General features: G+C 42.6%; 1 protein-coding gene across 5 annotated transcripts in view; it reads right to left on the bottom strand.

Annotated features, from left to right (window-relative positions):
- The window catches only part of LOC139274818 (glutamate receptor 4), a 255,245-nt gene extending 241,374 nt beyond the window's left edge, over positions 1-13,871 (bottom strand). For all 5 annotated transcript variants that reach the window (XM_070891511.1, XM_070891512.1, XM_070891513.1 and 2 more), the window contains exons 1-2: positions 13,784-13,871; positions 12,080-12,238 (exon numbers count right to left, since the gene is read on the bottom strand). In XM_070891511.1, coding sequence (XP_070747612.1) covers positions 12,080-12,238; positions 13,784-13,871 — 247 coding nt within the window. The remainder of the gene's footprint in view (positions 1-12,079; positions 12,239-13,783) is intronic.
- Positions 13,872-26,958: the final 13,087 nt, after the last annotated feature.

Here is a 26,958-nt window from a genome sequence, read left to right as displayed (position 1 = left end):
AGCGAGTGAAAAAAAATATTCCTCTTTATCTCTATGGCACTTTAAACACACTTTTGTCTGGACATTGTTGATGGGTCAAGGGAACATAAAAAATCAGAAGTTTGACTGAAATTACAAACACAGTAACAAAGATTTCCAATTTATTTTCCCATTCATAAATTCTTCAGCAAAACATATGATTATCTATCAAGTCCACACGTCAAATCCATTGATGTCCAGCTGAATTCTACTGTGAGAATTATCACCGGTACACTTTTATCAACACCAACACCTTGGCTGCCCGTGCTTGCAAACATCGCACCACCACATCTACACCATGAATGTGCAGTCTCCAGAGAATACAACCATTACACCAGCAAAGACCTGCCGATCCAGGCTGACTTGATCAACCTACCATCAACCAGTCTCAAATCTAGAAGGCCATTTTGGACCATTGCCGAAGCCCTTCGGCGATCTCCCCTCAGCCTTGATGACCGATGGCGAAATGCTTGGAAGAACTATGAAATACGGAATGGATTCCTTATACAGGAGCCCACAGTACAAACTGAAGGATCAAACCTTCCTCCCAAACAGTGGACAACCATCAACTGCCTCAGAACCGGTCATAGTAGATGATGCCACCTTCCCCATAGATGGAAGATTAAAGCACCCTCATCATGCGACTGTGGAGCTCCTAATCAGACCCTGGTGCACATCATTGAGCACTGCCCTCAGGAAATTCGCAGGCAGCCTACAAGATATCTACACTGTTACACCAGAAGCTTTGGCCTGGATATCTGACTTAGATATTGACATTTGATTTGCTTTGCTACTATCATACCAAAGGAGAAGATCTATATTCTAATAAAATGCTCTAATCAAACTTGAATGGTAGCAACTATTTCCTCAGTCTTTGAGTTTAAACTATAGACTTCGCAATCACGTGCAATGCCATGCAATCCCGCCTCCCCTGAGCACAACACTCTCCTTTAGGCAATGATCTCACTCACTAAATGGGATTAGCCTGAATTTCCTGTGTCTACTTCCTAAAATACCTGCTGTTATCAACAGGCTGAAACATGATGTCCAGGCCATTTGTTATTAAAGGCGTTGAACCTCGCAATTAAATTTTTTCTCTTCAAAGGGCAAAAAGTAATTTGGAACATGATACGTTTTGAAAATATTTGCTTGTTAGTGAAGCAGATGTGTGAATATTGTATACTCACAGCAGTGAACTCTTTGACCTCAATTCTTGAAATCAGCTCCAAAAGGTAGAGTGCAATGCTGCATGCGTGCAATCACTAGATTTCCTATTATCGATCTCTGTTACCAAAAAGCAACTATCTTCAAAATGAATCCCATTAGGAGTGTGAATTCTGCAGCTAATCTTTATCCACAGGTGGTTTTGCTATTTTTATTTTAAGGCTTTAAAATAAAACACACAGGTTTCTCCTTCATTGTCATATGTGGTCCAGATGCATTGTGAACACAGGCTGCTATCATGATCAGTTTGAAAGCTTCAAGGAAGCCAGGGTGAGACCTGCAGGGTCGTATTGTCTGTGCTGTGGCTGCACCTTTTTCATAAAACTGTAGATGATTGCAAACTAAGATAAAAATTGGACCCTTCAAAATTTCATGCAGAGCACAAAAAATACCTGAATACAATTTCAGGTTATAGATGTGGAGTTCTGCTATCTGCAACAGCCCTTCCTGCAGAAAGGTATGCGACAGCTCAATGATCTGAAAGGTGAAAAGCCAACAGTAGATAGCAGCACTGCATGATTGTAACTGAACTTGCATTCAGATATTCCAAGTGTTCAGCATAACATTTTAAGTCTTAAATTTCAAATATGTCTCCAACTCTATCTTAGCTTCTTGTCCTCTGCAGCTTTTGAAGAGCCACATTCAAATAGCAATGCCCTAAAGTAATTCTATCTGACCCAGGCTTCCGCAAATCTTTGAGATGGGTGCCGATCAATGCATGTCTCCATATTGCAGCTACAACCATTGGTTCCAGAGAACAATATTATGATTACTCTTAACATCACTTTCCATTTCCACATTCTGTTTGTGCCAACTGAGAGTCATCTTATTTTAAAGGCACATTTGATTGGCATCAAAAGTTACATGTTGCAATGAGGGCCTACTGTCATATATGTCATTAAACAGAGTATCATAATTGGTTGCTGGGAAGCACCATCACTTCCTCCATCAGTGTGCTATGTGTACAATCGGCTTACCAAACACCGCCATTGTAACAATTGAAAATGCAGTATTTTGTCTACATCAACGGTAATAGTGACGATTTATCTTCTAGAGCTTAGGGACCATGTAAAGTAGATGCTTCAAGTTGTTGGAGAAATATCACCAACGATGTCTCCGCAAGATCCTACAAATCCCCTGGGAGGACAGGCACACCAACATCAGCGTCCTCATTCAGGCTAACATCCCCAGCATTGAAGCACTGACCACACTCGATCAGCTCCGCTGGGCAGGCCATATAGTTCGCATGCCAGTCATGAGATTCCCAAAGCAAGTGCTCTACTTGGAGCTCCTTCATGGCAAACGAGCCAAAGGTGGGCAGCGGAAACGCTACAAGGACATCCTCAAAGCCTCCCTGATAAAGTGCAACATCCCCACTGACACCTGGGAGTCCCTGGCCCAAGACCGCCCTAAGTGGAGGATGTGCATCCGAGAGGGCGCTGAGCACCTCGAGTCTCAACGCCGAGAGCATGCAGAAATCAAGCGCAGGCAGTGGAAAGAGCATGTGGCAAACCAGTTCCACCCACCCCTTCCCTCAATGGCTATCTGTTCCACCTGTGACAGAGTCTGTGGCTCTCGTATTGCACTGTTCAGCCACCAAAGAACTCACTTCAGGAGTGGAAGCAAGTCTTCCTCGATTTCAAGGGACTGCCTACGATGATGATGAGAGCTTAGGGATGAAGCATGAAGCCATTGCTCAGGCATGAACAACTGTGGCAAACAGAAAAAGTCATCCTAATATTCTCATATTCAACTGAGGGGTCAATAAAAAGATTCAGATGAATTAGAGGCATTTAAGCCTCATCAAATCAAAAAGGAAACTGGAAATTACTGCATACTCCAGGTGTTAGATATTTTGAAACAAATTTCAAACACAGCCATTGGAGGATTGGTTACAATAAAAGGTAATAAAATATATGCAATAAATTAAAAATAGGATAAAAAATTCAACAGACTGAATATGTACTTATAATTCAGTATGGCTTTCAGATTATACTAAGTGGCAGATGTGGTAGAAAGATGTATTAAGTCAGTATTTATACAACATGGAGATTAGCAATATACACCTCTCATGGATCAACTGCGAATCAGGGATTTTATTTTATATATGCTGCTGGTAGAATACTACAATATGGTTCTTCTTCATTCTTCATTTGTACAGCAGTGGGTACATGCAGGTTGTGGAAGTGCATGTCATCCTGACAGATTAAATCACATGGATGTCAGTGTCCTCCAGCCATCAGACAATTGATCTTTTTTAGGATTCTGGTAAGCTTTGGCTTAAGGGACAAGGCATTGTTAAGGTTCATTGCATTGTCATTTGGTTTACATTAGCTTTACAATATTTTTTGGAATATGCAGCAGCCACTTAATGCATCAAGATTTCACAAATGACAAAGCCAAAGACATTTGTAAAATCATTTTTAGACAACAAGTATCTGTGCCATTTGCTGTGTGTCATAGAAACATAGAAACATAGAAAATAGGTGCAGGAGTAGGCCATTCGGCCCTTCTAGCCTGCACCGCCATTCAATGAGTTCATGGCTGAACATGCAACTTCAGTACCCCCTTCCTGCTTTCTCGCCATACCCCTTGATCCCCCTAGTAGTAAGGACCTCATCTAACTCCTTTTTGAATATATTTAGTGAATTGGCCTCAACAACTTTCTGTGGTAGAGAATTCCACAGGTTCACCACTCTCTGGGTGAAGAAGTTTCTCCTCATCTCGGTCCTAAATGGCTTACTCCTTATCCTTAGACTGTGACCTCTGGTTCTGGACTTCCCCAACATTGGGAACATTCTTCCTGCATCTAACCTGTCTAACCCCGTCAGAATTTTAAATGTTTCTATGAGGTCCCCTCTCATTCTTCTGAACTCCAGTGAATACAAGCCCAGTTGATCCAGTCTTTCTTGATAGGTCAGTCCCGCCATCCCGGGAATCAGTCTGGTGAACCTTCGCTGCACTCCCTCAGGTTAGGAGACCAAAACTGTACACAATACTCCAGGTGTGGCCTCACCAATGCCCTGTACAACTGTAGCAACATCTCCCTGCCCCTGTACTCAAATCCCCTTGCTATGAAGGCCAACATGCCATTTGCTTTCTTAACCGCCTGCTGTACCTGCATGCCAACCTTCAATGATTGATGTACCATGACACCCAGGTCTCTTTGCACCTCCCCTTTTCCTAATCTGTCACCATTCAGATAATAGTCTGTCTCTCTGTTTTTACCACTAAAGTGGATAACCTCACATTTATCCACATTATACTTCATCTGCCATGCATTTGCCCACTCACCTAACCTATCCAAGTCGCTCTGCAGCCTCACAGCATCCTCCTCGCAGCTCACACTGCCACCCAACTTAGTGTCATCCGCAAATTTGGAGATACTACATTTAATCCCCTCATCTAAATCATTAATGTACAGTGTAAACAGCTGGGGCCCCAGCACAGAACCTTGCGGTACCCCACTAGTCACTGCCTGCCATTCTGAAAAGTACCCATTTACTCCTACTCTTTGCTTCCTGTCTGACAACCAGTTCTCAATCCATGTCAGCACACTACCCCCAATCCCATGTGCTCTAACTTTGCACATCAATCTCTTGTGTGGGACCTTGTCGAACGCCTTCTGAAAGTCCAAATATACCACATCAACTGGTTCTCCCTTGTCCACTTTACTGGAAACATCCTCAAAAAATTCCAGAAGATTTGTCAAGCATGATTTCCCTTTCACAAATCCATGCTGACTTGGACCTATCATGTCACCGCTTTCCAAATGCACTGCTATGACATCCTTAATAATTGATTCCATCATTTTACCCACTACCGATGTCAGGCTGACCGGTCTATAATTCCCTGTTTTCTCTCTCCCTCCTTTTTTAAAAAGTGGGGTTACATTGGCTACTCTCCACTCTATAGGAACTGATCCAGAGTCAATGGAATGTTGGAAAATGACTGTCAATGCATCCACTATTTCCAAGGCCACCTCCTTAAGTACTCTGGGATGCAGTCCATCAGGCCCTGGGGATTTATCGGCCTTCAATCCCATCAATTTCCCCAACACAATTTCCCGGCATACATACAAGTACTGACTAGTGTATATATATATTGAGAGAATTTACAGCACAGGAACAGGCCATTCAGCCCAACATGTTTATGTTCCGTGCAAGCCTCCTCCCACCCAACTTCATCTAACCCGATCAGTATATTCTTCTAGTCCTTTCTCCCTCATGTACGTATCCAGTTTCCCCTTAAAGACATCTATGCTAATCACCTTAACTCCTCCATGTGGTAGCGAGTTCCACATTCTTACCACTCTCTGGGTAAAGAAGTTTCTCTTAAATTCCTTATTAGATTTATTTGTGTTATGGTAAAGATTGCTGTCTATTTTCAGCAATCTGTTAATGTATTTGTCTTGGTGTGTTTGTGTGTACACAGTTCTGTGATGGACATGTCCTCTAAGCTTGTGAACTTTATGTCATTAAATGGTTTTGAAGTCTATGTGTGAACTGAAATCCGGGCATAATTTTATACACGCTTGTTGTATGTTTTATTTTGTGTACCTATTTTATCATATCTATCAATACATACTTCAGTGTAGCTAGGCCTTTGTTTGTTTACGTGGTTACATAAAGTTATTTTTCCGATGATAATCACTTGCCTTTATATATCACTTCATGTAGGAGATATTGAGCAGTAGTAGGGGAAAATGCATGGACTACGTGATTTTAAAGGCAATGGTGGTAGGGAGAGAAATAACAAGACAGAGGGATTCAGGGAGGGAGTTCCAGAAGGGCGGTTAACACATCGGAAAGCTCTTCCACTGAAGGTGGTGTGGAGGGAAAGAGCTGCACAGAAGTCCAAAATTTGAAGATTAGAGCAATGTTGTCCAATACATTAGACACCAACCACAACTCTTTAGGGAGGAAACTAAACATTAAATTGTGCCCCCCGATCTGAGGGACACACCAAACATTTTCAAGGCCCTTTTTTTGTGTTTATTTGGGGGGGGTTTGTGTTTTTTTTCTTTTCTTTGGGAGACACCAACCACATGTGGCTAATTGGGAATCTAGATGTGCTTAATTGCTGATTAGTAAATAAAGAATGAGAAATAGACACCATGTTATCTCAGTACTAATATTCGTAGTGTATTGATATGCACTTTAATCTTTTTGTGCATTTATTGGTAAAATGGTATGGCAAAAAGCAGAGTGTATGAGTGTTTTTTGATTGTTGTACGTGCTTTACTTCCTTGGTTACTGATTGGTGTAGATATTTGTTAAGTAACTATACACATGTGAAGTACATTTACCTATATTGTGTAAGTGTATGCAAGGCATTTTCTACTAAAATGAGTGCACGTGGCTAAGATTGTTTTGCTTAGCCATACCTGCAGCTTCTCAGCAACACTGGATTAGAGGGCAGAGGCTAAACAGATGTGTGTTTGCTTATATGCAATTATGTGTTCACTGTCTATCTTGCATAAGTCTCTCCCATTTGCAATTGTTTTATGTGCACAAGCTGGTCTCTGTATTCATGTTTGCCAGTTCTGGGCCCTGACTCCATTAGGTGCATCGAGGAGGCTCAAGCACGTGGGGAGATCCCGTCCGAACTGACCCCCGTCCGGACGGAATTCCTCATTGGCGCCAAACCCCGGAACCTCCCTCGGGGGCCGGCGCCTCACAACTTGAGCCGCCTCGGGGAAATCCCCTCCGTGCCCTTCAGTTCCGCGCGGAGGGGTTTCCTGTATGGGCTGCTCCTGCACACTCTCAACTTTGCCATCCTCGCCTGCCGTCCGGACACGCCATGGCGTACCATCCTGCCGTCCGGAGGAGGCGGGGGTCCCCGATGGAGGGCACTCTACGCAGGGGTCCTCCCACTATTTGTCGGGGACTTGGCCTGGAGGGTGGTGCACGGAGCAGTGCCGTGCAATAAATTTTTAAGCCGGTTCACGGACTCTCAGGCCGCCTGCAATTTCTGCGGTCTGGAGGAGTCCGTGTTCCATGTTTTTATTGAATGCACGAGGTTGCAGCCCCTGTTCCATTATATGAAGGGGCTGCTCCTGAAATTCTGGCTGCACTTCAGTCCCACTCTCCTGATCTTTGGGCACCCTGTGCGGAGGGGAGCGGGTAGGTCCGAAGGCCTACTCGTAGGACTGCTCCTGGGCACGGCCAAGGGTGCCATCAGCTGGTCCAGGCAGCGGGCGGTCGAGGGGGTCGTTCAACCTGACTGCCTGCCTCTCTTCCGCTCTTACATCCGGTCCAGGGTGTCCTTGGAGATGGAGCACGCGGTGTCCACCGGTACGCTCGCGGCCTTCCGCGAGAGGTGGGCACCGGAGGGACTGGAGTGCATCATCACGCCCGGCAACCAAATTTTAATTTGATTTTACGTTTTAAAGTTTTAATTTGTTTTAATTGCCGGTGCTTTTAGTGTCCCCCTCCCCTTTTATAGGGGGCACTTGGAAAAATGTGATTTTAGCGCCCCCAAAAAAAAACCCCCAAAAAAAGAAAAACACAAAAAAAAAACACAAAAAAGGAAAAAAAAAGGGCCTTGTAAATGTCTGCTGTGTCATCCAGGGCGGGTGGCACAGTTTAATGTTTTTTTATTTTACAGATAAACTCAAAAGAGTTTCATGTTTGCCAGTTGGTTTCTGTAGCTTTGTGTCTCAATGTGTTTATATATCTGTCCTGTCTTTATATTTGTTGTTCATTACAATGCATATGCACAGAATAAGAAATAATTCTGTCTGAACTTGCACACTTGTGTTGTATATCTTTGCTAACATCCAGATGCAAGTTTTCTACAGGGATGGGTTCGGAAACATTGTAAAATACAAATCAAGGTAAGTAGATCATTTTCAATTTCATCAGAGGCTAATTGGATTCATGCACTGAAGGAAAGGAAATGACCATTATTACTCCATCAAGATGTCAAATACAAGACCGCTATTGGACCAATTAAGATCTAATTAAATGTATCTAAATGTCTGCCCAAGTGGTTGAGAACTCCTAAAGCTGCTTTTTAGGGAGTTACTAAAAGGACTGAGAGACAGCATCCCAAATACCACTGAATCAGCTTTAAATACTTATTTATTTGATTGTTTAAACTGACAAACAAGAATCCCAGCCCCAGCTAATGGCTAATATCTTCTAAGTAGATACCCCTTGGAAGTTCTTCTATCATAACTACCAACAGTTTATGTGACTATTATGGGCTTGTTAAGAGATGCTTCTCAGTGGTGCACTTGCATTACAATGTTTCTATGTATGTTTGTGTGTTTTCTCATCTCTCCTTACAACACCTGACCCTTTTGTTGGAGGACGATATGAATGAATCTGCATTCTAGTTAAGGGTGAATTTGAAGGTATATTGACAGGCCAGTCTGAGAAGACCCTTTATTTTCATAGCTCAAGTGATATTGGTTCTGAATTGTTCAATCTTTCATAAATGGATAGTCAGTGAAACTGAAAGCAGAGGATATTTTTTATTTGATTTCATTTTTTCTTACCAATGTTATCTCCTCACCTGAAGGCCGTGATTCTTTGCTGAGTTCAGTTCCACAGGCATTGATCACTCTCCAGTACCTTGCCCACATGGCCATTGTTCATGTCTGAGCCTTAGTGATTATTGCAGGCTGCTCAACTGTGAGGAGCATCACCAACAAGCCCAAATATGTCCTCACTGATATCCATGCACATGTGCTTCTGCCAAGAGTTTCTACAGGAGCAGGAGCTCTGGCTGATTTTCTTCTCCTGAATTTGGGGTGCTGAGGCCAACTGCAGATTTCAATACATTGTCCCAGCTGAGATCAGCCAACTCAGCACAAATCATGGACCAAAGCTGTGATCCTCTAGTGTGTGCATGGTTCAGATGCTTATGGAGACATGAAACATAGAAACATAGAAAATAGGTGCAGGAGTAGGCTATTCGGCCCTTCGAGCCTGCCCCACCATTCAATATGATCATGGCTGATCATTTTTGCAACTTTAGTACCCCATTCCTGCTTTCTCTCCATACCCCTTGATCCCTTTAGCCGTAAGGGCCACATCTAACTCCCTTTTGAATATATCTAACGAACTGGCCTCAACAACTTTCTGTGGTAGAGAATTCCACAGGTTCACAATTTTCTGAGTGAAGAAGTTTCTCCTCATCTCGGTCCTAAATGACTTACCCCTTATCCTTAGACTGTGACCCCTGGTTCTGGACTTCCCCAACAGCGGGAACATTCTTCCTGCATCTAACCTGTCCAAACCCATCAAAATTGGGGCATTAAAAATATTATTTAATCTGAATTCCACTTTACAGACATATGGCTGTGTTTCTCTTCTCAACAGCACAAAGAGATTTCTAACACTTTTTTCCTGTCATTTTTACTGCTGCATTTTGCAGCACCATTACTAGCAACCACCTCAAAATGTGACATTACAGTGCATATTAGATCATTTATTATCAGAGCTCCTGTTGCAAAAATGCTATTCTATATAACTCTTCATTTTACAAACTTAATTAATTCATCTCAAAATGCCCAACAGGTTATACCAAATATCACAGAAATTGACAATGCTCTGTGATTTTGACCAAGATGCATTATTCCTCCTTCTTCTCTCTGCAGTCTTGGACACAGTCAACCACTTCATCCTCCTCTAACAGCTCTCTCTCTCTGTTGCCCAGGTTGGTGGGACTACACTTGCTTGGTTCCATTGTTACCTATTTAATTGTTGATAGAGCATCTTCAGTAAGGGCTTTTTTCCCTATTCCTCCATTGACACTTCAGGAGTTCCACACTGAATCCATCCTTGGCCCCCTCATTTTCCTCAGCCATGTGCTGTCCCTTTGTAACATCTTCTGCAAACAGTTCCATATGTATGCTTGTGATACCCAACTGTGCCTTTCCAACACCTCTGTTGACCCATCCACTGCTTCTGTGCTGTCAGACTACTTCTTTAACATCCAGTCTTGGATAAGCCACAATTTCTTCCTACCTCTAGGAGACTAAAGCCACTGATTTTGGCCACTGCTGCAAACTCTGTACGCTTGCCACTGACTCGATTTCCCCCTCCCTGACAACTGCGTCAGGCTGAACAAGACTGTTCACAACCTCAACATCATAGTTAACCCCAACCTGAGCTTCAAAACTCTCATCCTATTCATCACCGAGACCACCTACGTCCACCTCTATAATATTGGCAGCCCTCCCCTCCGCCCATCTGCAGCTAAAACTCCCATCAATGCCTTTGTCACTTCCAGACTTGGTAATTCGAATGCTTTCCTGACCAGCCTCTCGGCCTCCACTTTCAGTAAACTACACCTCATCCAAAACTATAGTGCTCATATCCAATGTCACATCAAGACCTGCTCACCCTTTGCCTTTGCCCTGCATGACCGATATGGACTCCCAGTCCCCCTATGCCACAAATTTTCTCATGTTTAAATTCTTTCATAGCTTTGTCCTTCCCTATCTCTGTAACTGTATGTGGTGCTGAAACCCAACCTGCCCACCCTCCAGATCTCTCTGTTCATCTGACTCCGGCCTCTTGTGCATCTTCCCTCCTTTTTCTCTACCATTGGTGGTTTTGCCTTCAGCTGCCCAGGCCCCATGTTCTGGAATTCCTTTTCTAATAGTCTCCATCGCTTTACTTTCCTCTCCTCCTTCAAGACCTTCCTCAAAAGTCACCTCTGACTAAGCCTTCTCCTTCTTTGGCTCAGCGTCCATCATTTCCCTCACATCTTGTGAAGTGCCTTTGGATGTTTTTTCTATGTTGAAAGCACTATACAAATGCAAGTTATTGTTATTTTTAAAATGTAATACTTATTAAAATGAGTGAAAGACAGCACACGGACCATCAAGGTTGCAATGTAATTAAAATCTGGTACAATATACATTTTAATGCCTAAATGGAAATAGCTTTTCCTTTTATTTTACTACCACTGCTGTTGGACATCAATTGACTTTGGGTAGACTACCACACATTATTGTTAAAATATTCATGGGTGTCTCGCTGCTACATTTTTGTCTTTACAATAATCATAACTGAGACAGAAAATCAATCATTATGACAAAATGAATGAAACAGAAATTTAGCAAATCATTTAAATTTGTTGATAATCTGCCGAGGAGATCTTGCTGTTTTATGTGATGCTCCAACAGTTCTGCCTTGGCCATCTTGCTTTATGTGACTGTATTCGGGATATTAATTCAAGTCCATGTACGATCAAAAATAATACAAGTCATCATGATACCTGGGTGAGGATGTGTGGACAAACCAATGGAGGGAGGGAGCCTATCTCTGACATTGGAAGCAGAATGGTCTTTGACTGACGTTTTTAAATCCAACTACCAACGTAAGATCATTTAATTATTTATTAATCTAAATAGATGTTCCTATTTTAACCTCAAATAGGAGTAAAAACCACTTTATTTTAACGATAAAAACTATTTGCTGATAACAGAGCATTTAGAGGGCAAATTATGGGGAAATGCCTGTATTCATTTTCCTTGTAACGGCTAAAAACCGTGATAGCATCATAAAAATGTAATGATTCAGCCAAACTGTTTTTCGTCTGCAAAAGCAAAAATAAATTATACTGCGTTAGAAAAAAAGGCTTCTTGACATTCTGCAACCCCCAAGCTATATCCGTACATAAAAAAGCATTTAGTGGCATCTGGTCGAAAGATTGTTTTGGGGACGGCAACTATTAATTACTCTTTTCAATCACGTGCTCACAACAGAAAAGCTTCAGTACATTTTAAAAAGGCCACTCGCCGCAGTCTTGAGTTTTCCTGTCCTGTGTCAATCAATTCTTTTCGATAAACGACTCAAGCAAAGCGTTTTCTACTTACAGGCATTTGTTACAGCAAAACTGTTGGCTGTTTCAATGTTGTCCACATGAGGAACCAAATTGAAAGGTGCTTCAGTCGTATTGGGGTTAGTATTGTGAAGATAAATTGCAAAACGAAATGCACTGTATTCCTGATCAGAATATCTCATGAACAGCCCGCCTGCAACAAGAAGGAAAAAAGCAATGGAGGTACAATCAGCTAATAGCATTCCATTAGCAATCTCTGTGGTACCAAAACTGATCCAATGTACTAATGCATTGGGAACCCAGCATACTGTTACTAAAATAACAAGCCACATAGAATTCAGGTAAAAATAGTAGAGCCTTTTCAGTGAGCAACATTGTGTTGAGATGGGGGGGGGGGGGGGGCATGGCTGCAGTTCCTCGTGTAAACTTGTAAGCTTTGAAGGCATTATCATCCCACTAAACCCTACGATGAGGACTCCATCCAATCAAAACGGGAAGAGCAAGTGATCCACTTTTAAAATGAATTACTGTGCAGTAGAAGGCGTATCTGAATAGCAATATTTCAACACTAACTTGTAGTAATATAACTGATGCAATGTTATGATGTGTAAGAACTCTATGTCTAAAAAGTATCCGAAACTAACAAAATCATCACTCCCCGGCCCCCCCCCCCCCCGTACCAAAATGTTTACAGATCAAATAACGTCAGCATTTCGCCCTGCCTCTTCGTGCAATGAAGGCAGAATGGACACATCGATTACTAGCTCACAGCTCGGGTTAAAAAAAAAGCATTATCCTAATGGATAGAAAACTTCCACAACCATTAAGAAATTCAAATCACACTTAAAAATGAACATCGCCACGACAAAAAAAAGACCAGTCACACATGAAATATCAACTTTTCAACACGGGTCATTTCGCAGTGGAGGCAGCATCCGAAGCATCTTATTAACACGGCCTTGGTAAATGGCATTCGATGCAATGTTGCACATATTGGTAAAGACCAGTTATATCTATTGCCGCTTTAAAAAAAAAACAGCAGAAAAAAAGCGGCACCGACATAATAACTAACTTTGCAGCAAGTGCGGGATAACTCGTATTACATTCAATGTACGAATTGCCTTTCTCCACAACTTGCCCGAATACAGGGGAAAACATACATATAATGCCAACTTTTCGCCCTAAGCCAATCTTATTATGATGGCCATAAATATATATAGCAGCATCAGGTATTACATCTCATTAGTAATCGCTGACTGGGCTCTGATGCAATGCTACACTGATTTTAAAATGTAATTTCTTCATACTACAGCATATAATGCGAACGAAATAAAAGCAAAATATACACATAGAAGATCAACTTTTTACTACAGCAGCAGCGGCAGTACGAATGAGCCAGCAGCATCCCATTAACAAGCTCCTCGCCAGCACAACTGCTGCAGTGTTTCAACACATAATAAAACGCCAAGAACTACTCCCTCCAAACAACACTACAAAGGGCCAAAATGTTCCACACCTCAACCTTTGCCAAATAACTAACTTATGCTTTTCCAAATATATACATATTTATGCATAATCGCAAATTCTTGAGCAAAAAAAAAGATCCTGGCTATTGTATTTTAAATGCACCAGCCGAGGATACAGGGGCGCTTTGGCAGAACGTTACACATATTCGCAATGTGCGAGAAATACTTTTTTTAAAAAAGGAAACGAAAATGAATCAGATCAATTGTCTTACCTATTTGTACACTGGTGGGAAAGGCTCCTAGAGCAAGCCCCAAAAAGCCAGAGCAAAGCAAGACAATTTGCCTGCCGATCCGCCTCATCTTCTTCTGTTAGATGTGATTGAGAGACATCGAGGATGGCAAGACACGGGGGCACAGCGCTCTCTTCTAACAATCCACCCTGGGCATTTTTTCCGCAGTCTCCACAGTCAGAGCGAATGTGTCCAGCTGAATCTTGTGGCGCTGGGATCGGTGCACATGCAAGATGGTGGTGTGGGAGCGTCTAGTGGCTGGCAGGGGAGATGAGACATGCGCTATCTATCTCCGGCACTCTCACTCAGCCCTATTGACCAGAGATGATCGCAGGCTTTATTAAGCGGCAAGGGACCATTCCCACCCTGGAATCAATGATCGCTTTAAGACCGATTCCTTCTCCCGTTTCCAGTACACGCATAATACAGTTGGATCCCCAGGAAATAATTTAACGTGAGTTTTCACGTGACGGCTATTTAGCCCAATATTTGCCTATCTACCTTCCGCTATTGCTACTATATCCATATGTGAGTCTGTTTGTGTGCGTGCCTGTATATCACCGTGTGAATGTGTGTGTGTGTATATATATATATATATATATCCATGTATGTACTTAGGGTTGGACCTTGTAAGTCCAACATTCTGCTTCTATTAAATGGTTTATTTGTTTATTGCTTTTTCACTATGAAGAAAGGACTTCCGTTTCTGTAGCACCTTTCACAACCTCAGGACCTCCAAAGTGCTTTACAGCCAATGAAGTACTTCTGAAGTACTTCACAGGAGGAAGACAGAAAATATGCAGCCCATCTGCACACAGCAAGGTTCCACAAACAGCAATGGGATAATAACCAGCTAATCTGTTTTCTTTAGTGATGTTGGCTAAGGGATAAATGTTGACCTGGGCGAGCGATTTAGATCCAGCATCCCAGTGGGAGCGGCTTTCACAGGTAGTACATCTCTGGGAATCATGGGTGTGCTGCCTGTGATTTTCTATCTGCTGATGATGGATGGAAAATTACAGGCTGCATGTCAGCAATTTACTGCGATGCGTTCTCTGTGCATTGCTGCTTCCTTCTGGGAGAGCAGCATTGGCCCTCATTGCCTTGAATATTTGCTTAGTAATTTTCAAGGATTAGAGAGAAATATCATGGAGCTTTTCTCATTTCTTGGAAGTTTTGCTCAGTATTCACCTTGTCCCAGAGTTGGGTTGAATCTATGGAACTATGATTGTGTGTAGTTCATTAGAAGGCATAGGCTTGATGACAGTTGTACTTTACTTAGTCCATAATTCCTTATATTCTTGCCCTTTAATTGTGGAGTTGTGGTTTGGGATGGCGATCTCTTTTCATGTGTTAAACATGTATGCAGTTATTAAGCAAGAGTTGCTGTAATGAGATGTTACGAATGATACATAACTAAATGATTTTTTTGAGTTCTTGATAGCTTCAGTCATAGCTCTGGGCATGGTATTCACTGTATGTGTCTTAAATGTTTCTGTATTTGATATATGTAAGACAACAACTATTTATTGTGTGTTGTTAGCCTGCATATACTGCATAAACTTCTGTTGTCTCGTGTACATCGTATTGAAATAATCCTTGAAATTACACGTGGCAAGGATGGGGACACCTCAACACAGAATAGGAAAAAACTACAAATATTAAAAATCTGAAACAAATCCAGAACATGTTGGAAATACACAAGTCTATCAGCACCTGTAAAAAGAAAAGGCAGGTTAAAATTTCAGGTGTCACCCTTTGTCAGAGCAGTGTTGATAAATGATTACACACTCGCACGTTCACTTTCTTTTCTCTTTACAGATGGAGAGAGACCTGTTGTGTACTTGCAGCATTTTCTGTTTCTGGCTCAGAGAAGAATGTGTTGGGGCCTCTGTGAATGAGAAGTTGAACTTCAGCAGGGGCATTCACTGGTGGTAATGGGCTGACCTCTGGTATACTCAACACATGGAGTCAATGGAAAGGGAAATCAGGTGAGGTGTATAACGAGAGCTGATCTACTACTGCCCGCCTTGAGCCCCCACCAAAGCTGAAAGTTCCGCTCTAGATCTCAGGGCAGTACTGTGGTTTTAAAAACGTGGCTGATGCATTTTAGTTCTGCACAGTCCTCAAAAAAGGTTTAAAAAAAAACTCTTTGCGACACAGGTATCTCACTTTCTTTTGTCTTCATATCAAGTCCTGAGGCTTAATGCTAGCTGTCTGCTGTTCTCCATTGAACTGTGTTGCCAGCTACTCTTGGCCATGCTTTCAGAGTGAGAGCTGACTCAGGGGCCCCCTGATAGAATGGTTCTGTGGCACCCCATTCCCTTTAGACAAAAATTGAGCTGCTATTCTACAGTTGTGGGGGAGGTGAGTGCCTGCAACTAGCACACCCTTCACTATTTAGACATTTACAAATAAAATGGAGCAATCTGTGCATTTTCAACGCTAAATAAGAACATATGAATTAGGAGCAGGAGTAGACCATTCAGCACCTTGAGCCTGCTCCGCCATTCAATAAGATCATGGCTGATCTTCTGCCTCAACTCCACCTTCCCGCGTTATCCCCATATCCCTTGATCCTCTTAATGTCCAAAAATCTATCGATCTCTGTCTTGAATATACTCAACATCTGAGCCTCCACAGCCCTCTGGGGCAGAGAATTCCAAGGATTCACCATCCTCTGAGTGAAGAAATTTCTCCTCATCTCAGTCCTAAATGGCCGATCGCTTATTCTGAGACTGTGACCCCTGGTTCTAGACTCCTCAGCCAGAGGAAACATCCTCCCTGCATCTACCCTGTCAAACCCTGTAAGAATTTACTGTATTTTTTAATTTAACCTTATAAAACACATAAATTAAGTTCTTTGCCACAGTGTATGTATTTTGCCTTACTATTACTTGTGATGTTGGTGTAATTGTACACTGGACCATCAGTTTTCATGAGCAAAACTAAGATACACAGCTGCTATTTGGAGTGATTTAAATGTGAACCCATGAATCGATAAGTACCAGAAGGAAAAAATGCAGGGCTATGAGGAAAGTTTGGGGGAGTGGAACTAGCTGAAGTGCTCTTGCAGAGAGCCGGCACAGGCTCGACAGGCCGAATGGTCTCCTACTGGGATGTAACGATTCTACGATTCTATGATTCTACACTGATGTGTACTTTTTTTGCTAAAATTATGTGAGAGCAAGCAAAAAAAAGAAACAAAAAGAAAAAGGGGGAAAATAACAGATGCACAGATAAAGTAACATGAAAAGATCACTTTATGTATGCAATTGAAACAGGATAAAAACTCAGTAAGATCAGTGAATGAAACAAATGAATCTTGCCTGAATATAAAAATTGGAACTCCTGGCTTACATTGTGCCTGAAACAAAAACAAGTAAATCAATAAATAGTTTGATTAACAATATTTAGGATTGCAAGTCTATAGATCAGAAGTTTTTGGTCTTTCTATTTCTCGCACACATTCACAGTGTCGAAACTTATCCTGAATTCAAAAGTTTTCCCAGGGATCACTTAAGGAATGGAGCACTAGCTATTAAGAAAGAAAGATTTGCATTTATATAGCACCTTTCATGACCACCGGACATCACAAACACTTGCCAGCATTTTTGAAGTGTAGTCACTGCTGTAATGTAAGAAACGCAGCAGCCAATTTGCACACAGCAAGCCCCCACAAACAGCTATGTGATAATGACCAGATAATCTGTTTTGTTGTGTTGATTGAGGGATAAATATTGGCCAAGACACTGGGGATAACTCCCCTGCTCTTTTTCAAACTAATGCCATGAGATCTTTTATGTCCACCTGAGAGAGCAGGCGAGACCTTGGTTTAATGTCTCATCCAAAAGACAGCACCTCTGGTAGTGCAGCTCTCCCTCAGTAGCACTGGAGTATCATCCTAGATTTTTGTGCTAAAAAAGTCTCTGGAGTGGGACTTGAATCTTACAACCTTCTGACTCTGAAGCAAGGTTACTACCAACTGCGCCACAGCTGACACTTAAAATTGAAGTGTAGTCACTGTTGTAATGTAGGAAAACCTGTTCTATTTATTGATTTACTTGTTTTTGTTTCAGGCACAATGTAAGCCAGGAGTTCCAATTTTTATATTCAGGCAAGATTCATTTGTTTCATTCACTGATCTTACTGAGTTTTTATCCTGTTTCAATTGCATACATAAAGTGATCTTTTCATGTTACTTTATCTGTGCATCTGTTATTTTCCCCCTTTTTCTTTTTGTTTCTTTTTTTTGCTTGCTCTCACATAATTTTAGCAAAAAAAGTACACATCAGTGTAGAATCATAGAATCATAGAATCGTTACATCCCAGTAGGAGACCATTCGGCCTGTCGAGCCTGTGCCGGCTCTCTGCAAGAGCACTTCAGCTAGTCCCACTCCCCCAAACTTTCCTCATAGCCCTGCATTTTTTCCTTCTGGTACTTATCCAATTCCTTTTTGAAAGCCACTATTGACTCTGCTTCCACCACCCATTCAGGCAGTACATTCCAAATGATAACCACTCGCTGCGTAAAGAAATGTGAAGCAATGGCGGGGGGTGCAGGGGGCGGGGGGGCGGAAATTGTCACATCGAAGGGTGAGTGGGTTTGGAAGTGGGTGGGTAGTAAAATGCGCTGAAGGTGACAGTACGTCAAGAAGCTGGCTCCAGCCTGCCCACTTCCACATTTCACTGAAGCGCGTTTTCAGCGTGTGAGAAACCCCCACGGAAGAGGCGGGGTTACCAATTGAAAGCAATTAAAAGGTAGTTAACAAGTTCTTTTAACAAAGGTTTGCAACTTTCACTGCGGGTCCACAGGTTTCCCGGGCTTCCTGGACCTTGCCATTGAAAGCAAGGTGAGAGCACACCGGCAATTGATAGGGCTGAAGAAATGTCAGGAAAAAATACCATAAGTACTGAGACCTCACAACCGCTTCCTTGCCTAAATGAAAGGCTATTGCTCACAGCACTTGTTCTGAGAGTTTGCTTTCAGCACTTTGCAGCTGTATTCTACAACTTTGGAGATGGTTTCTACTACTTTGGAGGTGACTTTCACTACATTGGGGGTCACTCTCAATACTTTGTATGTTTGTGCATCTGATCTCCACTTTAAATCATGTATCAGATTAACATGGGTGCCGCTTATGCTGTTTCACCTTGGACCTTAGATGAGAACCTGATCTTGGCCTCAGCTCTACTTTCCTGCCTGTTCCCCATAACCCTTGACTTCCCTATAGTTCAAGAATCTGTCTATCTCAGCCGTGAATATATTCAATGACTCAGCTTCCACAGCTCACTGGGATAGAGAATTCCAAAGATTCACAACCTGCTGAGAAAATAAATTCCTCCTCATCTCTGTCTTAAATGGGCGACCCCTTATTCTGAAACTATGCCCCCTAATTATAGGTTCCCCCACGAGGGGAAACACCCTCTCAGCATCTACCCTGTCAAGACCCTCAGAATCTTAAATGTTTCAATAAGATCACCTCTCATTCTTCTAAACTCCAATGAGTATAGGCCCAACCTGCTCAACCTTTCCTCTATATCCCAAGAATCAACCTAGTGAACCTTCTCTGAACTGCCTCCAATGCAAGTATATCCCTCCTTAAATAAGGAGACCAAAACTGTACGCAGTACTCTCAGTGTGGTCTCAACAACACCCTGCACAGTTGGAGCAAGACTTCCCTACTTTTATACTCTATCCCCTTGCAATAAAAGCCAACATTCTATTTGCCTTCTTAATTACTTACTGTACCTGTATGCTAATTTTTTGTGTTTCATGTACGAGGATACCCAGATCCCTCTGTACCACAGCATTCTGTAGTCTCTCGCCATTTAAATCATATTTTCTATTCTTCCTACCAAAGTGGATAACCTCATATTTTCCCACATTATACTCCAGCTGACAAATTTTTGCCCACTCACTTAACCTATCTATATACCTTTACAGACTCTTTGGGCCCGAACTTGCTCAAAGCTAAGGCCCACCCAAGTGCCGCCCAAAGGACTGCTGAGATACCTGGAGATTCCTCAAAAAGACCTGCAAAGACCGCCCGGCGGCAAAAAAACGACTTACGCCCTGAATGTGGGCGTCAGCTGACAGGAACTCCCAATCTTGGCGGCAAATGCAATCCTCGCCAAAATGCCGCCGAGAATTGAGTAATAAAAATTTACACAAAAAAAACACTGGAAAATCCTCAGGGGACCCCACCCACCTGAATCGCTGTAAAAAAATAAAAATAAAAGAAGTTTACTAACCTTTTTTTGCAGTTTTTCATACTTACCGTTGAGGTTAGACCTGCCTCCATGCAATGGTCCTTCCCCCTGTTGCTGCCGACTTCCACCCAGAGCAATCTGGCAGGCGGGAGGAAACTTATGCATGCATCTTGCAAGCTAGCGGATGCCAGCCGGCGGTTCCCAGCGGTCTCCCCACACCAACCCCGCCCCCCCCCCCTGCCGCTGGCGGGAGGCCTAGAGGAAACTGACACCGAGGGGAGACCATCCAGAAAACTCGGCGACAGTGAGCGGCAGCGGGTGGCAGCGGACAGTGAGTGCACCAAGTTCTGGGCCTTTGTCCTCCTCACAACTTGCTTTCCCTCCTCTCTTCGTATCGTCAGCAAATTTGGCTACAATACACTCGGTCTCTTCATCCAAGTCATTAATATAGATTGTAAATAGTTGAGGCCCCAGCACTGCTCCCTGTGGCACCCCACTTTTTACAGTTTGTCAACCTGAAAATGACCCATTTATCCTGACTCTCTGTTTTCTGTTCGTTAGCCGATCCTTTATCCATGCTAATGTATTACCTCCAACACCATGAGCTCTTATCTTGTGTAGTAACTTTTTATGTGGCACCTTATAGAATGCCTTTTGGAAATCCAAATACACTACATCTACTTGGTTCCCCTTTATTCACCCTGCTAGTTACATCCTCAAAGAACTCGAATAAATTTGTCATACACGATTTCCCTTTCATAAAACCATGTTGACTCTGCTTGATTGTATTAAGATTTTCTAAATGTCCTGCTATTACTTGCTTAATAATGGATTTCAGCATTTTCCCAATGACTGATGTTAGGCTAACTGGTCTATAGTTTCTTGCTTTCTGTCTCCCTCCTTTCTTGAATAGGGGTGTTACATTTGCAGTTTTCCAATCCAGTGGGACCTTACCCGAATCCAGGGAATTTTGGAAGATTACAACCGATGCATCCACTATCTCTGCAGCCACTTCTTTTAAAAATGCAGGCCATCAGGTCCAGGGGATTTGTCCACCTTTAGTCCCATTGCCTTGTACTTTTTCTCTAATGTTAATGATTGCTTTAATTTCCTCCCTCCTTTTTGCCCCCTGATTATCTATTATTATTAGGATGCTTTTAATGTCTTCTACCATGAAGACAGATACAAACTATTTGTTCAAAGTCTCTGCCATGTCCTTGTTTCCCATTATTAATTCCCCAGTCTCATCCTCTCAGGGACCAATGTTTACTTTAGCTACTCTCTTCCTTTTTATAGACTTGTAGAAGCTCTTCATGTCTGTTTTTATATTTCTTGCTAGTTTACTCTCATAATCTATTTTCTTCCTCTTTATTATTTTTATAGTCATTCTTTGTTGGTTTCTAAAATTTTCCCAATCTTCTCACCTACCACCAATCTTCGCAACATTGTATGCCTTTTCTTTCAATTGGATACCATCCTTAACTTCCTAAGTTAGCCACGGATGGTTCATCCTTCTCGTATATCTTTGTTGAGAATGATGAAATATCTCCTTAAATGTCTGCCATTGCTTATCTACTGTCTGACCTTTTATTAATCTATTTTCCCAGTCCACTTTAGCCAACTCTCTCTTCATACCTTTGTAATTACCTTTATTTAGGTTTCAGACACAAGTTTTAGACCCAAGTTTCTCACTCTCAAACTGAATGTGAAATTTTATCATGTTATGAGAAATTCATATTTTTTTTGTTTCAAACGTATACATGAACTTATTATTGTGACATGTCTAACACACCCATGTACATATCCTTGTGCAACTAATAATCTTTCATCTTCCTTTTCCTGTAAGTCATACGACGTGCAACCCCTGTGGCTTCAGCAGAGATAGAGGCAAACTGCTCAGATCCCTGCTTTGATGCTCTTGGCCGAAATCCTCTGGGTTTTCAAGCCCATGAGGGCCCCACAAAGACTGTGCAGGGGCAGGCTCGGCCATCAGGACAAGAGGCAGCATATGGGGTACTGAGAAGTGGGGCGGGAGAGGGGGGCTGTTGCCATGGGTGACAAGTTGAAGCACTTTGAGCAGAGACCCCACTTTTATGTCCTCTTTCGCCATCATCCCTCTCATGGCCCGCCCATACTTTCCTGCTGGCAGTGAGCTGGAGAACACTTTGCTGCAGATCAGTAGAGTGCTCAGGTAATCCATGGAGTTGAGGTACAGATCAGCCATGATCAAATTGAACAGGTTTGAGGGGCTGAATGGACTACTCCTGTTCTTATGCTTTCTGTGTTCCCGATGTAACATATGCCAGCATCCTTCAAGTCCCTCTTTATCTTATTGATATCATGAAAATTAAAATTTGAAGTGATGAAACTATCATATATGCCCATTAAGCAAAGCATGCTAGAGAAAATGCATAAAAACTAATGTAAAACAACCACAAAGCAGTACCGTTCCCACCGTTGCTGTGGTTGCAGCAATGTTTACCGAGGCCTACCACTGGGCAGCCAGAGCGGCAGCTGGAGTCAGGCTGTAGCCCATTTAAAATGGAAATTATATCCTACGACATCAATAGGACCCGAATTACCATTTTAGGATTAACTAGTCAGAGTGTGTGCTGAGCACAATCCGACAAATGCCAGCTGGTGGCCTGGGCAAAGAGGATCCCAAACGTAAGTTGCTCTTTCTTTTTCAGAAATACTCCTCCAGGCTCCACAATTCCTGCCTAGGCTGCTGCTGCTCAGGCTCCCTACCCCCCAAATATTGGGGGCTTCCCTAACAGACCTATTATTGTATATGCAAGCACTCTGTTAATGACTCCACGAGGCAGGGGTATGGCACTTGAACTGTACTGACTGTAGTCCTTTATTGCAGCTCCTAGGGTGAGGACACCAAGAGGTGAGCTCCCTTTTATACTGGGTTACCTGCAGTGTACAGGTGACCCTTAGGTCTCCAGCAATAGCACCCTCTGGTGTACAGGTGTCGTATTTACAGGGTGAAGGTACATTCAGGTCTAGTGTTACAGTACATCATTGACATGCATACATAATAACTATATGCCTTGGCCCACCGATCTCCTGATCTCCCACTGTAACTCTGACAGAAGGTCGGTGAAAATCCTGGTGAAACAGTGTAAACAGCCATTTGTGCCATTTCTCTAGGCTTTCTGCCAATTTTCCTAAAAATGTCTGTTGTCCACTGCCAGAACTGCAGATTGAGGAATGCCATACCAAAGTGTCAATGTCTGCAATTTCTGATTGGGAGCGCCACCTTGGAAATTATAGGCATTAATGCTTTTGTGTGACATTCCTCTGTTTGCAGTATCAGCAGAGGGCAATAGTCATTTCTAGATTTAAATGTCAAAACAAGATCGAAAGTTTTCCAATTCTCACATCCATTATGAAGGTCAGGTTTTAACAGTTTTTATAGAAAAATTAATTTCATTTTACTGAGGCTATTGCTGCTGCTTGGTAAAGCCCTGTGTTGGAGTAAGTATAACTTGTTCCAATTTAGCTGAATCTGTAGTTTATAGTTTACTGTTTGGATTAGGAAAACAAGTTGAGAAGGGTGTAATAAGCCAAGTTGAAGTAAGGAAATATGCAGCCTAGAGATCATGAAGATGCCATTTTTATGTTAAAACAAGGATAGAAGAGATTAAGCAAACAGAATTAACTGGATTTCAAGAGAGCAGATGAAATGCTGCCTGAAAGGAATATAATGAGAAGTATTTAAAGCAAAGGATGTGGAGAGAAAGGGAATTTTTGGGGGAGATCTTCTTTATATTACAGAGACACTTTATCCAAAAACAAGTCAAACAACCAAGGAGAGTAACACTGATATGATGGAAAAGGGAGGTCATGGAAGGCATTAGGGAGAAAAGAAAGATTTATAAACTTCCGAAATGTATATGGAGAGGGACAGGATAGAGAACTGTAAAATTAACCCACATAAGGCCCGAGTAGCTAATAAAAGACACAAAGGAAGAATGTGAGAGGACATAAAAGAAAATATAAAGGGCAAGAACAAAATATTCTTGAAGTCTATAAGGAGCAATGGAAGGGTACAGAAGGACATTGGAGCAGTAATCAGTGTCAGTGGGGAGCTCGTATCTGAGGACAAAGAGGTGGAGGAATTACTAAACTATATTTTTGATTGTTTTTAACCATTGGAAGTGGGGAGAATGCCCAAGTTAACAGAGGTCATAAGGGAGAGAGCAGAATAGAAACCCTTAGTATTGGAAGGAAAAATATAGCAGAAAGTTTAAGGGGTGGAAATTCGGTTGCGCCTCAGTTGGGACAGTGCTCTGGGCGGAGCAATAAATTTTGCGCCGGCAAATGGTTTGTATTTTGCAAAATTCATCAGCTGTGCCTGGAGATTGGAGCGGGACGCTAAGGGAGGTGTTGCATGCCTCTTTTAGGGCGCTAGGCTGACTGAGCAAGGGAAGATCCCGAGCTAAAAAGCTGGCCTTGGAGCGCCATAACAGAGGCCTGGGGGTGAAAAAAACAATGTGAAAAAAGCACCAAAAACATTCCCACTCACGCCACCACAACATAAATCGCAAAAAAAAAAATGTTTTTTAAACAATCACAGTTACCTGAGGTCAGCATTACTTACTTCACTATGGTCATTACAGCTTGGAATGTCTGCTTCCACAGGCATTCTCACAAGGGCGTGCTACGGAGCGCTCAGGGTCAAGCCGGTGTCGTAACCAGGGGCGTTGCACACCCGCTTGCCACTTCTGGGTGGGGTACTGCTCCGCTCCCCCTTGACACCGGCACCAAATGTCCCCGCGGGGCGCTGGAAGCTTGCCACCTGCGTGCAAGTGCTTTCTGCCGCCCCTCTTGGGCGCTAAGAGGGATGGAAGAAGGCCGAATTTCCACTCCTAAGACTCTTAAGTTGAATCAAGGCTGCAGAGTGGAATAATTTCTATCCAAGGGTACTGGTGGAGTTGACGGAGGAGATTGTAGATTTCCTCACCAATATTTTTCAAGATTAATTGGAATTAAGTAATATCTTATGAATAGGAAAGTAGCAAATGTGACCCCCAAAGAGACAAGGAACGAATCCTCAAATGACAGACCTGTGAGCCTTACCTCAATTGTGCAGGTGTTGGAATTTTTGACTATTTGACCCAGGAGGAATTTTGGGTATTTTGTATTAAGATATTGCTATTAAGTTAATTTCAGCTCACAAGGAATGACATCGACAGTCCACATTGTGCGAGCAAACACCTGCCAAACCACATCTCTGCCATCCTGCCATCACATCAGAAGCTTGCAAATATGGCAAAAAAACCTAGCTAAGGCCACAGTGCCTTTGCAGCAGCAGGCAAGCTGTGGCCTGAAGTCTCAGCTGCCCTGAGCGGAGTTTCACCTTCATCCCCAAAGGCTTCTGGAGGAAGCGTAAGAACATAAGAAATAGGAGCAGGAGTAGGCCACCTGGCCCCTCGAGCCTGCTCCGCTATTCAATAAGATCATGGCTGATCTGATCATGGACTCAGCTCCACTTCCCTGCCTGCTCTCCATAACCCTTTATTCCCTTATCGTTCAAACATCTGCCTATCTCCGCCTTAAATATATTCAATGACCCAGCCTCCACAGCTCTCTGGGGCAGAAAATTCCATGGATTTGCAACACTCTGAGAGAAGAAATTCTTCCTCATCTCAGTTTTAAATGGGCGGCCCCTTATTCTGAGACTTTGGGCTAGACTTTCCATAAGTTTTGCATCACTACCGCCCACTTAATGTCCATTTTAACGCTGAGATGAGGTATAACGCCCAGATATCGCCCATTTAGCCAAAAAATGGAAACTTACACTTTATCGCCTTATCGCTGAGTGTTACTTTCGGCATATAGTTAATGCCAAGAATTAATAATACCGCCCACCCATTTTTTTTTTGCCAGAAACGTTAGAAAAATGGAAACTAATACCCATAATATCACCAAGCGTTACTTTCGGCAACTCGCCCACATAGCGCCGAAAATATTACTCGCCGAAACAAACGCTGAGATAAAGCTGCTCTCACCTGACCTTAACCCAGCGGTATGGACGCCATTTTGTAAATCGGAGGATTTTTCATATAAAAGGCTGCTTCAACTTCTGGGGAGTTTTGATGTACCCTGCAGTTATTTTAAGGTGATTTGAACAACTGAACAAACATCGTATCATACCGTGGACGAATTGAATTTATTTTATTTGTTTTAGTAGGTACATTTATTGTTTGTGAACAATATGTATAATACTGATAGTTATTGTAATGGGGCCTGTAATTTCTCAGCCTGTCTTGATGACTGCGCACATGCTGCAGACTAGAGATGGGAGAAGGTATATTGAAGAGCATTACGTGACCAAAGAGGTGGCAGACTGAGGAAGAGGAGGACGAGAACTTATACCCGACGCACTTACCGGGAGAAGCGCTCTTATCTGATAAAATGTGCAACAATGTTATGTTAAATAAAATTAATTTAATGATAATATTTGTATTAATTCATACTGATAACTGTACAAAACACCCCACCCCACCACACAACAAATTTATAACATTTATTACATTTTTAACATTTCGAATGAGAATATAAACACAGATAACACAAATGCAAAAATACAAGGTTCCCCCCTCCCCCTCCCCCTTCCCCCAAACCTCCCAACATTTATTCACGAGCAACAAAAGCAACATCAATACTTGTCACAACTACAACTCCTGCAGCCATGCACCTCACTTTCCTTTTCCTCCCGCATCTTCTCCCCATCTCTACCCCTTCCCCTTCCCCCCCCACCAACTCCAAGCCGCCTTTCACAGTGCTCCTCAGGCACTGCTTCACTCGGGGGGGATATTGGCAGATTTGCTGGTTGGCCGGATGCTGGAGAGGACAGTCCCGAGTAGGGAGCGACCTCCGAGCCAGAAGCAAGAGCTTCCTCCTGGCTTGCATGTGTCATTGGCAATGGAGGT

This window comes from Pristiophorus japonicus, chromosome 10 (genome assembly GCF_044704955.1).
Source record: "Pristiophorus japonicus isolate sPriJap1 chromosome 10, sPriJap1.hap1, whole genome shotgun sequence".
Lineage (NCBI taxonomy): Eukaryota > Metazoa > Chordata > Chondrichthyes > Pristiophoridae > Pristiophorus > Pristiophorus japonicus.
Note: the sequence above shows the minus strand (reverse complement) of the source record. Positions and strands in the feature narration are given on the sequence as shown.